Genomic DNA, 18,839 nt, shown 5'->3' with positions numbered 1-18,839 from the left:
CTCTGAAAATGTCCTGTGATACACCGCACTCAGCTTATTTCAAACCTGTGGCCAGCTCAGGAATTGCCTTGTATTTCCTCCTTCTCTGTCTCACTCTCCATTTCTTTCATTCCTGCTTCCCTGAAATTACACCTCCCTGGAAATGCTCTTTTTTTCTAGAGAAGCCAAACTAAGATCATGTTGCTCTCCTATTCATCAACTCTGAGAAGGTGGTGAGATTTCAGGAACACTTTGAAAGATAGCTTTTGTTGGACCCTGGAAAGAGAACTCACTGCTTATCTGTGAATCTTGCACAAGTCACTTAGTTTCTAAGAGCATGTTAACACCCTCCTGCGTAAGTTGCAAGTACCTGTCTTGCCTATGTCACCTGACTTTCCTGAGGCTCACATGAGATAATATATGGAAAAGGCCTGGTAAACTCTTAATAACCTCTATACGCATGCACAGTACATGTTTTGTTTTGCTTTTTTATGAAAAACAATGGATGAGCAAGTCAAGCACATCTGTTGGCCAGATTTACAATCTTCAGTTACTTCCTTGTTTTCACACCTAAGGGACTGTATTCATTTAGAAGGCCATATTTTTAAAGGAATACTATTTTTAAATGGAATTTATGCAGAAAACACCAGGCAAGATGGTGAAGGATATGGAAATCTTGAGGAGACATTTAGTATACATGTTAAGTGCACTAACTTTGGAGTTTTACAAAATGTAGGTTTAAGTGCTAGCTTTGCCAATAATAGCCTATTCTTCCTTAGAAAAAGTTCTTAATTACTTAACCTTTTGAAATCTCAGTTTCTTCACATGTACCAAAGGAATAATACTATTTACCACATGAGGTTAAGGTAGGATTTAAGTGAGATCATGTAAAGTGTTTAACAATTATATGGAGGCGGTTACCGTTATTATTATGTACTGTAGCAATGTGGTGAAAATTCCATTGTTTCAGGGAAAGAAGGATCAGACTCTGCTGGGATAATTTACCTTCAAGGCAGGCTGAGCCTTTCACATCTGAGGATGAGCAGACCTTTCCTCCTGAGATTAGTAGAATTAGCTTGCACTCAGCAGAGGAAGTGAGGATGACGTCAGGAAGGGAGAGACAGGGGAGTGGAGGGAGATTTCAGAAGCCCGCGCACCCCGCGTGAGACTCCTCCTGATGTTTTTGCTGCTAAGCTGCCATAACATATTAGACACAAACTGCTGAAAACCAGTGATGTTTGGTAGAAACTTGTAAAGACACCAAGTTTTGATATAAGCGGCTTGTACAAACATGAAAGCCGGAGGATGTAAGCCGAAAAGAATTTGAAAAATTGTGGAGATGTATTTTAAATATCAAGAGGTCAAGAAACTGGAATTTGAGTCAGGTGTTAAGGAGCGGGTATAGTCCACAAGGATAGCTGTATCCAGTCACCCTGTGAACCATGGCAGAAACTAGAGGAAAAAAGATTGTTGGAAGGCCTGATACGTATGTTCCAAGATTGGAAGGGCTGTCAGGTGGGGGCAGTTTGACTTGATCTGCGCGGATCTAGAGGGCAGAACTTGGGACAATTGGCTTAAATATCTGCAAGGCTAATTTTATCTCCGTAGAAGTAATATGCAAAGCTGGCCAAAAATGAATCAGCAGTCTCATCAAGCAGGGAACTTCCTATCATGGGAAGTGTTCAGGCAGAAGTCTACCTGTTAGATATGTTGGGAAAACATTCCTGTCTGAAACTGACTTGGAAATTGATGCCTTCTAAGCTCCCTTTAGTACTTTGGAGCTAACAGAAAACACTATTTGGAGAAGAATCTGCCTTGCCCTATGAATTTTTGCAGTTGGAAGAAGACATGAGGCAATGCCCTAATACTTTAGGACCTCTTCCGTACTAAATTTCTACTCCCTTAGAGGGGAGAGGGGAGAAGGAGTGAGGGAGAAGGAAAGGAAAAAACAGAAGGTAATTACCGTGGGACAGAAGTACATTCAAAAGTTAGAAAGAGAAATTTAAAAGTCCAAAGAAATAGATCACTTCTTGCTAAAATGTTCTGATAAAGCCTAAAAGGGCTTTGTCAGAGTATGTGGCTAGCTGCCTGCAGGATCCCGGATGAAAACAAAATCAAAGGACTTAGGCCACATGGTTATATTGGCAGAGTCTGTTAGTTACCAGCTTCCATCCCTAGCACTTTGAACATTTTTCTGTGCTGTTTTTAGTAGTGGGAAATTAGACATCAGAAATTACTCTGTTATGTGCTATTTGAGAACTGATACTACCTCAGATGACTGTGTTCTTCCTTTCCTTCATTAGTTGTTAGAGTTTAAGTTCATTCTCGTGTGGATCTAAGAAGGAGGGTAGAATTTCAAAGATAACCTTTCCTTGCAATCATTTAGTTTTGCCTTCAGAACTGCATCTCAGGCAAATGTTCATGTCCATGTCTAAAATAATCATTACCAGGAAATCTCAGCATATATTAAATTAAACTCTACATGCTCATATTTGGAAAGTACACATAGTTTTAAAAGTTTTTCCCTTTGAATTAAAAAATACGTAAATCTACATAATAACCAAACAGATCAGCCCTCTTTCATTGTTAAATTAAGTGCAGAGTAGATACCTAGATAGGAGAATCATATTGTAAATATTCCAGGAATTAATTGAATTTCAGACCAATAAATTAGAATACCTTCTGCTGCCCTAATTACATGTGACATTGTAGGCAATCAGCTCCCTGTGATGGATGTGTCTAGGCTGCGATGTTTCTATTTGTCTCACATTTTTATGATCCCTAAATTCACTTAAACTTTAAAATGCAATTAAAATACAGCATAATCAAGATTGAGAAAAAACAAGCTTTCAGAAGTCTATACAGATATGAGTTATGAGAAGATTTAGGTACTCTGATTTCACCAGCCATATATTTTTCAGAAGGCCTCCCCAGTGGTTGCCACAGAATTATTTACAAAATCCAGAGGCCCTGGAGCTTCCTAATGCTTGTGAATGATTTGGTTTAAAGGTTTTTGCAGTCGTCATTTGCACTGTAAAACGGACTTCAGCTCTAAGTTTAAGGAGAAGTTTTAGAAGCTTTGACGTGGCACGATGCCATGAGAATATTTTCCCTGTGGGGAAACAAAACTTAAATGTGCTAATTAAGGGTACTTAATATCCCTCAAAATTAATTCTTTGTTACCTGCAGCGGTTTAATTATTCCCTTATGGAAAGCTCAGAAATGCCCTGCATCTTTAAATAGCAGTGGGCTGCTTGATTCTGAGTCAACATCCACTTTGAAGGCATTTCTTCTACTCATTGGCTACAGCAGTGGCCAAAGAGAGGAAGATTTTTCGATGTCACAATAAAACAGTAAGACAAATTTTCCCTGGTGGTTTGCGAAATCAGCTTCGTTAATATCATCATCCCTCACATAAGAGAACCTTCCAGAAAAAAAATTTATAGCGATAAAAATGAAAAGAGGGAAAGAGCTACAGTTAAACATCAGGCAACTCTAAACTTTGACCATCAGAAGCAGTCAGCCAGCCCTGACACTTTCCCCACTAGCAGCCTACCCTTTCCAGAAAAGCAAAAATCAGATGTCCTCAGAAGATTTTCGTTGAACTGAGAGAGAACTAACCATATACAAGGCTGTTTAATCTTAAGAAATAAACTTGAATGTTATCCAGGTAACTGTTGTTTCTCCTGGAATTCTTCTTGAATCAGGTAGCTCCATGTAGCTATGGGACACACTGTAAAGCTCTAAATGTAGGTGCATGTCTTGAGTTCAAATGTCACTTCCTCTGGTAGCCAGCTCTGACCACCCAAACTAAAGCTGCTGCCCAGTCGCTCTGTCACATCCCCCACTTACAGCCTTCCCATCACTCACAGCCATCTGATATCTTCTTGTGGGTTTACTTATCTACCAGTTTGTTCCTGTCATCCCACCTCCAACATGTGCGTTCTGGGAGAGCAGGGCCCTGGCCATCCTTGTCACTGCTCTACCCCAAGCTTTGAGCAGCCCTTGGCTCATGATGGCTGTTCAGTAAATCATTGTTAAAGGAGGGGAGTGTAGATTTTTTGTTTTTAATGTCAAACTCCTCTAACCATCAAAAAAAGATTTATTCTGGAGCCTGAGCTAGGAAAGGAGCTGGATATCCTGTGGCAGCAACCTAGAATCGTGAATTTAATCAGGATAATCGTACGAGGACCCACAGTCCCCTGCACACATCCAAACCTCTGCACCGAAGCTGTCCGCTCACGCGAGTTTGACCAGAATCAGTCGATCACTTGGCAAGACTTGCAGGGTTACTCATTCTCTTGGGCTAGAATGTTATCAGCTTAACCTTCATCTATCTCCTCCCTCTGGAGCTGTCAATGAACCTCTGGAACTCTCGGTCTAACCCCATTTTGACCTACATTTGATAAGGTCAAGTGTGAGGCATTTCCTAAACTTAGGAAAACTAGGCCAAATGCCCTGCACAGACCCTGGACCTACCTGTGTCCTAATGTACACCTGTACTTCTGCTACTTCTCTCCTCTTAATTTTGTTTGGGCCACAGAACCAAGGAGTTCATTCCACTGGGCTGGTGAACAGTTTACATAGGAGTGCATGTACGTATTATCTCCTCAATTAATCTTAACTTACCCAAACATATAGATATGGTTTTCTGTGCCTTCACTACCCCATTAATTTAGTCTCTAGCCAATAACTCTTTTGAGGGGTTAACTAACCTTTAAGATGCAGGCCAGAGCTACACAGCACCTGCGGGGAAACATAGTAGCTTGTGTGGAATTAGACTGTTTGTAAATTGTAGTCAGTTTGAAAAAAATTTTCATTGAGACAAAAAGCCTGCTTTATCTCCTCGCAAGATTTGATTTCACCTGCTCTATTCAAGCAGGAGGCACAGATAGAGTCATTTGCTCAGGCCTTCCAAGGTTACCCAAGGTAAAGAGACAATACGGTCAGTGCAGACATAGATTTTCTGGATTTCAGACCATCCTCAGAAATACTAATTAACACAACTCTTCATAGATCTCAATGAGGAAGACCTCTTCTCAGTATCAAAAAGGAATAATAAATCATTTGGAAAAACTTCATGTCTTGAGCTTCAAGTAATGGGAATTTGTTTCAATTCTTGCAGGCTAAAAATATGAACAAACAGCACTGAAAAGGCCTAGAAAAAAAGGCCCTAATGGTGAAGTAACACTTTTTCCATCTTGCTATCTTTTCCCAGGTCACCTTCAGACAAGGGGCAGATTTCCTCCCACATGCATTCTTCCCCCTTGCAAAACTTTGCCCTCTCCAGGAATGACTGCCCATGGTCAACATTTGGCCTCTGCTTGAGAATTTAAGGACAAATCTCAGCCTTCCTTTTCCTGCACCATTAGAAAATGTCTAAGTAACATGAGAGCCATCCAAAAGACAAGGCCACAAATACCAACTGAAGGAAACAAAATAAAACCTGAAGATTTTGGCAAGGTGTCCATGTATTTCTGCCCAATGCATCTGGCCTTCCCTTTGGGCTGCCCCAATCAGCTGGGCAGTAAAAGAGGTGGATCTGGAAGACTCATCCTTTAGAGGGAATACGGGGCCTGTCTGGTATCTGAAACACCTATGCAATCTGCCACTGCTCTGTGCAAGAGCCTCTGCCTGGCTCTCCTTGTCTACAGGACAAATCCAGACTCCTTCATAGGTAAGCAGGGCCCATAACAGTTGACTTTCCATCTCTCTTTCCTAATCCAGCAGTTCACTTTCCATCTCTTTTTCCTAATCCAAATCGTTGAACTTTGCACCCATCCCGACAACCCAACCTTCCTCTCACACGTGTACTTAAACACGCTTTTTTTTCTTCTTCATATTATCTCCTCCTATTTAAAATGCCTTTCCCTTTCTTCTCTACCCATCAAAACTGTATTTGTAAGCTAACTTACGTCTCAAAAACCACCTTCTGAAATTCAGATCACATCAGAATTAGAACGAATCCCTCCCTACCTGGGGTTAACATTGGGCCTTCCACCAAGCAGGTTGTCTTTTCTCTTGAACCACTGGCTCCTGTAGGGCAGAACTAGTTCTTATTTCATCTCTATTGCCCCAGGGCCCAGTGGGGATTTTTGCACATAGCAGGTATTTAATAAAGTTTGGTCTAATTGGATTTCTTAGGAGAACAGCAGCTAACAGCTAATTAAAGGTGGGAGACAATTGATATGAATTGTTAAGAGTTCAGGAGTAAGAATGAAGTTCACATATAAATCCCAGCTTCACTTCTTGCAAGCTCCATGGCCTTGGAACTAACTAAATCTTTAAGCCTGAGTTTCCTCATCTGAAAAAAAATGGGGTATATTTACATCTATAATACATTTACATCTATAAAAGTATTTACCTCATCTAGCTATTGGAAGAACTAGTGTTTAGCATGATGCCTATAGCACTTAGTAAGAATTCAATACGTGTTGCTTCTCCCCTCCTGACCCTCCTCCTCCTCCTTTTCTTCATTACTACTCCTATTGCTATCTTAATACCATAAGGGGAAGGCCAGCTGTGGACTTGGTTACCTCTCCCACAGCTGGGCTCCGTCTCCAGGCTATGTCTTAGAAAGACTTTTCCTTCTTGCAAAGAATACTGTAACTGTCACCGAAACGTGACCTTGTTATCTTGGAGTGGAGAGAATTTGTCTTTGGGTTAACCCCTCTTTTGTTTGGGAAAACTACCTCACTAGCTCTTTGAGACATACAAATGAAAAGTAAATGTCTACCCATTGTTTGGCTAGAAACCGTGAGGTCACCAATAATTGGAAGACCCATGTTTAGCACTCAGAGTTGATGTTTGGGGTGTAAGTTCTCGTATTATTGAAGTGAGCTTCTTCCTGTAGACTTTGTTGCAACGTGTGTGTGTGTGTGTGTGTGTGTGTGTGTGTGTGTGTGTATGTGTGTGTGTGTGTGTGTGTGTGTGTGTGCGGAAAGGAAAAAAATATTTCTAAGCCTTGCAGGAGTGAGTTTGGAGAGCCAGGCTGAATTATTGCTTGTCCTAGCTAGCACTGGGCTTGGGAGCCAGGTGATGTGAGTTGTTTTGTTTTATCAGCATCAATGGCAGGAAAATGAGACTGATGTTGGGGTGAAGTTGAAGGGCGGCCTTTCATAGAACCTTGTCACCCTCTGGGAAGGGCAGTGCTGTTCCTCTGCCCAGGTGACAAGACAGAGTTGGAACAGAGTCATTTTTCCCCTCTTTGCAAAACCAGCTCCCCTCTGCCTCCCCAGCAGCTACTGGGGCAAGAAAATCCACCTCTGTTGTCACTGTTGTTCTCAGAAGTCCAACCACTGGCAGAGAAAACAAAGAACGTGGTAGCTGTTATGTAGTGGCCTGAAGCACAGATGGGTTGGTGGGCATCTTTAGGAACTATAGAAATAGTGGGGGAGAAAGGGAAACATTTCTGGGAAGAGTGAGGTCAAGGATGTGACTTATTGAGCTCTTGGAACTTAGATGTTAAAATTATTGTGACCTCATATTACCAGTTCCAGGTTTATAAAATCTGTGGCACGCTATTTGAATAAATAAATATTTGGTTTTAAAATGGATTATTATTTTTAATTTATTGTTTTTTAAATTTAAAGCCAGAAAGAATTTGGGGTGGGAGATAGCATAGCATTGTGGGGGTTTGTTTGTTTGTTTTTGATAGGTAAGAAGTGGATTTATTTAGAGAGAAACACACTCTGCAGACAGAATGTGGGCCATCTCAGAAGGTGAGAAAGGCCCATAGTGTTTTTTTTAAGAGAATGGATTCTGGAAATCAGCAGATTTCTATCTTGGCTTTTCTTTTTACTAGTGTAATCACAAGCAATTTATTCACCCTTATCTGTAAAATATAGATGTGTGGCAGATTGTATTTTCCAAAAACAGCTGCACCAGTATATATTTCATCTCACATGCTGTTCTCATGAAGTGACTTTGACCTTCTTTCATTAAGAGATGGGACCAGGGCTTCCCTGGTGGCTCAGTGGTTGAGAGTCTGCCTGCCGATGCAGGGGACGCGGGTTCGTGCTCCGGTCTGGGAGGATCCCACATGCCGCAGAGCGGCTGGGCCCGTGAGCCATGGCCACTGAGCCTGCACGTCCAGAGCCTGTGCTCCGCAACGAGAGAGGCCACAACAGTGACAGGCCCGCATACCACAAAAAAAAAAGAAAAAAAAAAAAAAGAGAGAGAGAGATGGGACCAGTAATCCCTTCCCTTGAATCTGGGCTGAACTTTGAAACTGCCTCAACCAAAAGAATGTGGCAGAAGAGATGTGACTTCCAGCTAAGTTATAACAGGCAATAGACTTCCATGCCTGGCTCTCTGTCTTTCTCTCAGCCTCTAGACCCCAATCACCATGTTGTGAGGAAGCCCAGGCAACATGGAGAGGTCATGTGTGGGTGTCCCAGTTGACATCCCCACCAGACCCTCAGCTGACAGCCAGCATTAACTTCTCGACATGGGAGTGATCGATTCTTCAGATGATTCCAGAGCCCAGTCTTCAAATCCTCCAGCTGAGATCCCAGACCTCATGGAACAGAGATAAATCAAATTTGTCATGTTCTTTCTGAATTCTTGACTCACAGAAACCATAAGAGATAATAAATGATTATTGTTGTTGTAAGCCCCTAAATTTTGTGGTAATTTGTTATGCAACAATAGCTAACTAAAAAGAGAGATAATGGTATGTAATCCATGGTGGTGTTATGAGAATTAGAAGAAATAGCACAAAGCTTAGCACAGCAGTGAGTGCTCAGAAATGTTAGATGCTTTTATTATAACAAAAAAAGGCAATTACTAAGCAAAAATTTGAGGCGAATGAGGCCTCTCAAGAGACATTCTTTTTTGGGTGTCTTAACAGATAACCAGGGGAAAGAGAAGTTGAAGTGGATGAGGAACCCACGCTCGAAGCAGAGATCTGTGGAGCTGGTGCGTGAATAAAATCACGTGAAGATTTGGTTTTCCCTCTCTGGAAGAAGTCCTCTTAAAATCCTGGAGCCAGAACCTCAGGATGGGAGAGAGAACATATGTGTTGGGGCCACTGTCATATCTGCACCCTCACAGTGGTTGGCCCAGCATCCTGTGGTGAGCACCAGCCTTTAAGAGAAGCTAGCTTCTGTATGTAATTACAGTGACCTCTCCAGTCAGTTACTCTCCAGGTAACCTGTACCTGTACGTGCAGGTCTAATATTAGTTTCTTGCCATATTTCAGAAAGGTATCAGACTGTCATAAAGCCCTTCTGTAAGGACTGCTTCAGTGGGAACTTGGAGATATGCCAAGCTTGTCCTGTATCACTAAGTTAACAAGAACTCCATCATCCTCAAAATTTGCTCTAGTTTCAAGAGCCATCCATAATTTTTTTTAAATAAATTTATTTATTTTTGGCTGCCTTGGGTCTTCGTTGCTGCGCGCGGGCTTTCTCTAGTTGCGGCGATAGGGGGCTACTCTTCATTGCGGTGCGCGGGCTTCTCATTGCGGTGGCTTCTCTTGTTGTGGAGCACGGGCTCTAGGTGTGCGGGCTTCACTAGTTGTGGCTCGCGGGCTCTAGAGTGCAGGCTCAGTAGTTGTGGTGCACGGGCTTAGTTGCCCTGCGGCATGTGGGATCTTCCCAGACCAGGGCTCGAACACGTGTCCCCTGCATCGACAGGCGGATTCTTAACCACTGCGCCACCAGGGAAGCCCCCATCCATAATTTTGATGAAGATAGATGTGGACCACTGAATATTCTCCTAGTGTTTCCAATGACCAAGGATATCAACAGGAAAAGGAAAGACAATGGCCAGTTTATACTTCTAATCTTTTCCCCCCATACACACACAAAACAAGTTTTAAAGTATTATAAAGTCAGTAACAGAATAAGGACACTGAAAATTTACCAGAAAATATATCTTTTCCCCCCTCTGTTCCTGAAGGTGTGTTGTGTGAAATTTGGGATTCAGATTTATAAACAATTATTTTAAACAATGATTTGAAAAGAGAGGCAAGACTTTAATGGTGGTATCTCTGGCATAGTAGCTGAGGAAATGGTTTTTAGGTTAAATGTCATTTTAACATCCTTTAAATCATCCTTTAACCCTACTGATGTTGCACATGCTAATAAATTTAGATACCATCTACTGAGTGCTTTTTCTTGTTCTAAGCACTATTCTAATTTCTTTGTATGCATTACCTCATTATAATCCCCATCATGATCAATCTTATAAGGTAGGCATCACAAGCCCCAATTTTTTCTTGTGGAAATTGAGAGTTAGAGAAGTCAAACAGCTTCTAAGAAGAGGAGCTGAGGTGGGATCCAAAGACCATGTCTTGCCCATTACTACCTCTAGCTGAGGTTGCTTCTCCACTCCGTATGTGCAAAGGCTGCTTCAAGACTCAGCTCAAGTGTCACCTCTTCTTGCATGGTTGTCTGTTCACCATCTTTCCCTCCATCTGCCCCCTACCACACATGCACGCGCGTGCGCACACACACGACATACTCTCCCACTCACTCCTCTCTAAACTTCTATAGCATCGCTGGCCAAATGAAATAATGTGAGCCACGTGTGTAATTTTAAATTTTCTAGTAACCACGGAAAAACGTGAAAAGAAACAGGTGAAATTAATTATATACTTTAACCCAATGTATACAGAATATTATCATGTCCCATGTAATCAATATAAATATTATTAATGAGATGCTTTGCATTTTTTGCACTGAATCTTTGAAATCTGGTGTGTATTTTATACCTGCAGTACATCTCAGTCCAAACTAGCCACATTTCAAATGCCCAATAATCAATAAGTAGTGGCTATTCTATTGGACCGTGCAGTTCTATAGCATTTAGCCCATGGCATTTCCTTTTTATTCAGTGTAAAGTAAGTCTCTTGAGGTCAAGAAATGAGACAAACTCATCTTTGTATTTCCCAGCATCCCCAAATATCACATAATAAACGTTTGAGTCAACATATGAGTCAAGAAAACAAGTACTGGAATCTTACTGGATTCCTAGAAGGGAAGTATCTGCACCACATCAAGGCATGGGTAGTTCTCACAAAGCCGTCTTCCCACCACGTAGTCTTAGGAGCTGCAGATGCTCAGAGAGCTGAAAAACAGCCTTGAGGTTGAAGTTGTGAAACTGACAAGGAAGAAAAAGAGAGACTGCTATGGGGGTTATGTAAACAAAAGACAGACAAAGCCCCAGATCACTTTCTGGTGAGCATTCAAAAAAAGAAGATGAGACAAAGGCACGGTGATGAGAGGTTACCAAGTGACTCAACCGTCTGAAAATAATAGAGCAGTTATTGATACTTAGTGTGAAAGGATTCTTTAAATCTCTCCAGTGTGGCTTACACACTTGAAACACATCTTGGGCATATAAAAGTGGTATATTTGGAAAAAATAACCTTTTTTTTGGCCACTCAGGTTATATCGGACTCAAACTCCAACAGGTAATATCCATTAAAAAAATCAGTTGTCAATTAGTATCTTAAAGTATTGACCCGTTTTTTCTTTTTTCAATGAGTAGCTGTTACTATACGGGAATATAACTTCACAGTGTATTTACTGTATTGTTTGTGAATTTGTACTCAATTATTTTCCTAGCTGGCTGTGACAGTGAGTGACACATCCTAAAATACTTTTCATTTGTGTAGGACTTTAGAGTTCACTTTTGTATATATTACCTCCCCTTGATGAAACTCTTTGGGGACATTTTGTGTCACTCTCCAGGAACCTTCTGTCCAGGATTTCTGGAGTCATACAATCAAAGTCTCAGGTTGTTGATTTTGGAAACCATGTCAGTTCATAGTTTCCAAGTGATTAAAATGCAGTCTTCTTTAAAATCAGAGCTTGCCTTTTAAGTACATACGGGTCTTTCAGGACACACAGGTGGATCGAATGCAGAAAATCCTCAGATGCTGCCTCTGCCTGTGAAGTAGTAAGGTTTGGAAAAGGCGTTTTACTGATGTCCTTTGGTTTCCAGCAAAAACATGTAGGACTAAGACCATCACCAGCTGAGAGGCCACTCATAAAATATGTTGAGGCCCAGAAGTTTGGGGATTTTTAATGTCAGGAAACATTCTCCCTGGAATATCAGCCTCACAGTTATTATCATTTCAAGAGGAGGCCCGAAACAGGTAAGGAAACCTCTGGACACTGTTGGTTGAAGCAGGGCTTCATCTGAACTCTGCACTCAGAGCTGACTGGGGACACCTTGTCCTGAGGTGTCTCTCTGTGGTCTCACCATGAGGTGATTGCCAAGTAGCTCTGCCTGCTCAAAGTTTCACTAATGGAGTTTGATGGTTGGTGACAGAAAAATAAGATATAATGCAACTTCTTTTCTTCTTTTTCAATCTCATGCTAATTTATGTTCAAATTCTTTTAAGCATCCAGGGTGGAAGGGAAAGTTTTTTTCCCCTCACAGGGTGGTTAAGAGTAGAGTGTGGGTAGGGTTTCCGTATGCCCTTTACACCCAATTAATTTTCTACAGAATTGAGCTCTCAGGAGGCTGCTAGTTTTAAAGCCTATCCCACCCCCTTTTATCAGCAGTTGAAATGGGCCATTAGATCTTCAATCATTATCAACCCAAGATGTTATGGTTGTAACTTAGCAAGAATAAAGCCATTTTCTAAAAGTGTTTGTGTATATAACAGGAAGAAAAATATGTTATCTAAAAAAATTGAATAGCGTTCTAAATTCTACGCTAATGGATCTTTCCTAACAGTGGAAGGGAGTGGGGAAGAGTAGGCTAGAAGATTGTGGGAAAATAAGAGAGGGCTTTAGGGCCATGGTTTGCCACCCTTTTTGATCAAACATCTCATTTTTATAATAAGTAATTAAGACTGACACCTTGACTATCCTGAAATGAAATTCAAATAATCTTTTCTAAAAATCCAGTGTACTTCCCTAACTGTAGTATAAAGGAGAAATAAAAAGGAAGCAATTTATGAAATACATAAAAATATGTATTCAATATGCAAATGTTTGGCGAAGAGGACACTAGAAAGTCCATAATGGAATCAGATGCCTGCGCTGATCCTAGAATCCAACAAACACAGTGGTGACAACTGCACTCTGAACCATCGTGTGTTGCATTGAGCAATGTTGCCATCCTGATGCGATGTCCTGAAATAGTGAACAACTCTTGGAGAAGTTCCAAACCAAATGCAGTCATCCCTCAAAAAGTGAAAAATCTGTTGTTTTTATATATAACTCAGAGTCAGCTTCTAGGTTCAGATAACAGGATTTATTTTTACCTACATGAATGTCCAGGGGACCTTTGAAAGTGGCATGAGATGCCAGACAATTCTTCATTATGTGAGACTATCTTAGCACCTCTGCCACCCTCCCAAATGTCAACATTACCCCTTAAACATTGCAACGTCCAAAAATGTTGCCGAAAATCCCTCTGTGGCAGAGACTTAAGGAGAAAGAAGGCTTATGAATATGGCTGAAGGCAAGAGTCTAAGGAGAAAGACAAGCAGTGAGCAATTCCCAGAGAGACCTTGAATGCCATTTTAAGCCATTTCCTGTTTTATGTTATGCTGAAGTCTCCTATTCTTAGGCCCAGACCTCTGGCAAAGTTGGTGAATCAGGCTTGGAGAGCATCAGCCATGAACAGTGCCCCACATCATGCCATGGAGCTAGTTTGGTAAAGACCCTGCCACTGCCACCACAGGGCACAGACAAGTCACTGTGTGCAGCTGCCACCACTGACCTGGGAAGAGAACACAGCTGTCTCCCAGGTATCACCCTGTAGTGCTTGAGGACCACATGGTGACTGCTTCTTCACGCCAGTGGCTTCGCCTTTGAAGTGTGGTGAGTGGATCTGATTGGCTCAGCCTCTGTCACATGTCCTTGTCTTAACTGAAAGGGAGGCTCAGAAAGTGTACAAACATCTTGACCTTCTAGAGTGGGAGGCAGGCTCTGCTTCCTCCAAAACAAGAAAAGGGTTCAGAGGCTGGACAGCCTACCAGAATGACCAATGCCCACTCTAGCTGGCCTAATGAGTTCTGCAGAAGTCCCATGGGAGTTTTAGAGCAGAGAGTGGTCTCTGAGGAGTTATGGGCAAGGAAGGCTTTATACAGGAGGTGAGGTCTGATCAAGACTTGAAGGATGAGGAAATTAATATGGTTGTGTGTAGGGATGGGAGAAGGAATTCTCCAGAGATGGAATGACATGGACAGGTATGCAGAACTGGGAAAACAAGTGCAGGCTGAGGAGTCCAATTTCACTGGGGCTGAGTTCCACGGGGAGTCATTAGTGGAAGGAGAGAAGAAGCGACAGGAATGGCATGGAGAAGTTTGGTGAGTTTGTTTAACAGCGTTTTGATGTAATCAAAGTGGTGTTTGATGAGAGTATTTGCATATTTTCTGTATTGACTTTTATTGATTTATCAAAAAATAATGTCCTTGTCAATTTGAATCTCATTCTTAGTCTTTGGGGGAACACACCTGTTTTTATGAATTGCTAGGAGCCTGAAGGTTTTTTGGTTATTTGTTTGTTGTTTATTATTTTTGTCGCCGTTGTTGATGTTTTTTTCTGATAAAGAGGCTAACTCCTTTATACTTTTAATTTGTATTACATTGTATCCACTGAGGAATTTCACAGGTATCTTTTAGCTGATTCTAAGAGTGACCCCCACCTGCAACTTTTAATCAAACTAGGTGTCCTAATCCATTTTTTACAACACTCGTTGCACACCTAACATGTACCAGGATCACTATTTAATGCTTTCATCTACATGTTTAATGTAATTTTCAAATTACTCTTTTATTTATGAAGAAATAGTATCTGAGAGAATAAATATTTGCCCAATGACACACAATTTAGAAGTGGTGGGATAATGGTTTTGACTCATGTCTAATTCCCACATGATCTAGTGGCTTCTCTCATCAGAGTGCAATCTGAAATTATCGGCTGTGCTGTCTAGAAGTTCTGTGATATTTTGGTTCTAGCCATTCTGAAGCCAAGAGTCTCTGAGACTCAGTTTTAAAGAACTCAAAGGAAGTAGATCTTTTATTATTATTATTACTTTTTTATTGAAGTATAGTTGATTTACAATGTCGTGTTAGTTTCTGGTATACAGCAAAGTGATTCAGATATATATAGATATATATGTATATATTCTTTTTCAGATTCTTTCCCCTTATAGGTTATTACAAAATATTGAGTATAGTTGCCTGTGCTATATAGTAGGTCCTTTTTCTTTATCTATTTTGTATATAGTAGTATGTATCTGTTAATCCCAAACTCCTAATTTATTCCTCTCCCCCTTCCCATTTGGTAACCATAAATTTGTTTTCTATGTCTATAAGTCTGTTTCTGTTTTGTAAATAAGTTCATTTGTATCATTTTTTAAGAGTCCACATATACGTGGTACCATATGATGTTTGTCTTTATCTGACTTACTTCACTTAGTATGATAATTTCTAGGTCCATCCATGTTGCTGCAAATGGCAATATTTCATTCTTTTTTATGGCTGAGTAATATTCCATTGTACATATATATACCACATCTTCTTTATCCATTCATCTGTCCATGGACACTTAGGTTGCTTCCATGTCTTGGCTGTTGTATAGTGCTGCAATGAACATTGGGGTGCATGTATCTTTTCGAATTAGAGTTTTCATTTTTTCTGGATATATACCTAGGAATGGGATTGCTGGATCATATGGTAACTCTGTTTTCAGCTTTATTAAGGAGACTCCATTCTGTCCTCCATAGTGGCTGCACAAATTTACATTCTCAAAAGAGGCAGATCTTGTTGGACATCTCACTCAGGATCACCTGGCTTAAATCAACAAATCTTTCATCTTGCTAAGGACACCCTTTACAGTAGTGGAAGTTAACTATGCCACCATAGTCTTTATGCCATTTTTGTTTGGCTCTTGGACAACTCTGCCTTGAGGTGATATAATCTGCCTTCCTTGGTACTTCCTTGGCAGTACCTGGTACCTCCTTGTGTGATAAAGTTACCCCTGAGAGGATGTGCTACCCTCTTGTCTCATCCTCTGAACCAGAGGCTCCAAGTCCTGGAGAGTGGTAATACAAACCAACATCCAAGATCTAGGGATCATCATGGAGAAGAATGGACAACAGAGTCCAATGGTGATCTAACAACCCGTTTGTGTCCCCAGTACATCCTTCACCCCCACCAAAGCTTGAGCAGAAATTCCAAGATGTGGCCATCCAGTACGACCTGTAACATTTGGTTTACAATTTCCATTTTCTTTCTTTGTTCACGCTTTGAGAGAGAGACCAACAAGCATTAAAATGTCAGAAAAAAAGCAGGCAATGGGAGGAAAATGGAAAATATAAGTAATCTTTGGTTTCAGGCTTGGCTGGACCTCTCCCCCGCTCTGCTGCCCTTAAGGAACAGACCTTGTAGCAGGTGTCAGAGGCATTCACCACCCACCTCAAGTCCTCACTGTCTAGATCCCTCGATCTGAAGGTCATTTTGTCTCATATTTCACTGAGAAATAGAAGCCAACAGTTTGAAAATCTTTCCTTTCCCCTCACCCTGCAAACCTCCCTCTATTTAGAAAAGTGTGCCTCCTACTTTTCAAAGTTAAGCTCTCCTCCCATGCTCCTAACACCAGTCCCACCTCCTTCTGTAACTCACTCCATCAACTACCTTTATTTTTGTCTCCTATGTCTCTCAGGTTACAAGTATGTTCAAGGGCACCATATCTTAAAGGCAAACCAACAGATGAAAAGGCTTTTCTACCCCTAACCCACACATTGCCAGTTCACTTTTTTTTCCCTTTGCACAGATTTGTTGAAAGGGTAAGCCTTCGTGTACTGTCTGTACTTTCTCACCTCCCATTCACTCCCTGATGCAATATGGCGTCTTTGCTGAAACTGCTTCCCCCAGACCAATGTATTGGACATCTGGGTTTTTGTTGTTGTTGTTTGCTTGTTTGTTTGTTCTGACCAGCATTCCTGACCTGAGTTCCCCTGATGGTCACGATTAGAGGGGACATACACAGAAGCCAATGTAGACCTATTTGAGTTTCCTTCTTTGGAATCTGACACCTGAGCAGACACACACTGAAGAAGATGTGAGTGCTGAGCATCAGTTGGCATCACAGTGAAGAAAAGTCCACCTGTTTTTTTCTGCTCAGCATCCCAGGGCTCCTATATTTCCTGCCCTTCTTGAGACCTGGTATCTCAGCTCTTCATGAGACTGTGAGCTATACTGTATCCTGATAGCTCCCCTTTTCCTTTTTAAGTTAGTGAAGGGTAAATGGGGAGTAAAGGCTAATAAGCATAGAGTTTCTTTCTTTCATGAGATGTCTTTCTCACCCATGTCCTAAGATTATGGGAATACAAGGGGTAAATCCCTGACATCAAAACTCCCTAAAAGCCCAATATTATAGAGCAAGTCATTAGCATGAATCCACCAGACACCACTTCCCCTGAGTTGTCTTACACAGATTTTCCCTGCTAAAAGGGGCATTCAAAGGTGGAGTGATCATGGTTGAACAAAACAAAAGAAGTGCAACAGGGATGCTTATTAATTAATTAGAAGAATAAAGAATCAGGTTGGCTTACGCTCAGTTCTAGGAGGCCTGGAGAGGAGCACACATAAAATCAGGTGGACATAGATTCATGTTCTGGAAGATCCAGCTTTAAATCCCAGCTCCATTGCTTAATCTGGTTTCAGGCTCCTTAACTTCTCTAAGCCTCAGTTTCTTTACCTGGAAAATTCAGGTAATAAAGGTATCTACTGTGTAAAGTTCTTATGAAGATGAAATGAGCTCTAAGAAATTTTAAATAGTTAGTAGAGTGTCTGTTAACCAGTGAGTGATCAATAAATGTGACTTGCTATGACTATGATTTTTTTTCTAAATTCATGTATAATCTCACTGGCTTGCCATGAGTCAGGCCACAAGTGGATGGTCATAAAGAAATATATTTTAACTGCTTTTTAAAATTATTTTAAAATTAACCTTAAGTTGCCCAAAAGGAGAAAAGAATTGGCTTGGATCCTTCAAGAAGAAAAGATAGATCTGAGCATTCAGTGATGATAGGTGAGCTTCCTAAGGAACGTAGCAACTTGGTTACTAGGGAATTTTTTTTTAACTGAGGAAGAAATGATTAGGTGTTAACATGTTTTAGATGTGTGTCATGTTTAGGGATCCTTACTGTTCAAGGAAGTAAAGTAAGGGGGGAGGCAGTTTCTCATTGCACAAAATGAGACAAAAAGAAAGTACAATGGACCCTTGAATAATGAAAGGGTTAGGCATACCAGTTCTCCCTGCAGTGGAAAATCCCTGGATAATTTAGTCAGCCTTCCTTATACACGGTTCCTCCGTATCTGTGATTCCATATCCTTGGATTTAACCGACCTCAGATGGTGTAGTACTACAGTATTTACTGTTGGAAAAAATCCGAGGTTTTTTTCCCCTCCGGAAAAGTGGCCCCACGCAATTCAAATCCATGTTGTTCACTGGTCCACTGTATTGAACTGAGAGAGAAACTGAAGGTTACGATGGCAATTGACACTTCATCTAAAACTGCAGAGTAGACAGGTGAGTGCTCTGTGGCTCAGTGCTAAATCCAGAATATAACGTCAACAGTTTCCTAAAAGCAATAAGGAGTATGATAATTGAGTAGAGATTTATAATACTGGGACTTTAGTTCAATGATTTACAGGACCTGTACCTAATGTTGTTCTCTGTTCATGTCCTTACAGCACAGTATTAAACAGGTTGCTTGGAAATTAAATAAAAGGACTAGGCCTTAGTACCTGTGTGACCTTGGTTATATAACGTGTGGCCATCTGTAAAGTTTAGCAAATAAAAACACCTGCCAAACTGACTTCGAAGAACTATTGGAAACATCAAAAGGAATAATTAATGTGAACACACTTTGCAAATGAAAAG

General features: G+C 41.0%; 1 protein-coding gene across 3 annotated transcripts in view; it reads left to right on the top strand.

The window, feature by feature from the left end:
* The window catches only part of STK39 (serine/threonine kinase 39), a 491,161-nt gene that overhangs the window by 3,073 nt on the left and 469,249 nt on the right, over window positions 1-18,839 (top strand). Inside the window, exon 2 of one of the 3 annotated variants that reach the window (XM_067026249.1) lies at window positions 8,831-9,054. The exons of the other annotated variants lie outside the window; for them this stretch is intronic. Coding sequence (XP_066882350.1) covers window positions 8,997-9,054 — 58 coding nt within the window. The 5' untranslated portion in view covers window positions 8,831-8,996. The remainder of the gene's footprint in view (window positions 1-8,830; window positions 9,055-18,839) is intronic. 3 annotated transcript variants of the gene reach the window in all.

This window comes from Kogia breviceps, chromosome 2, assembly GCF_026419965.1.
Source record: "Kogia breviceps isolate mKogBre1 chromosome 2, mKogBre1 haplotype 1, whole genome shotgun sequence".
In the NCBI taxonomy this organism is placed as follows: domain Eukaryota; kingdom Metazoa; phylum Chordata; class Mammalia; order Artiodactyla; family Physeteridae; genus Kogia; species Kogia breviceps.
Note: the sequence above shows the minus strand (reverse complement) of the source record. Positions and strands in the feature narration are given on the sequence as shown.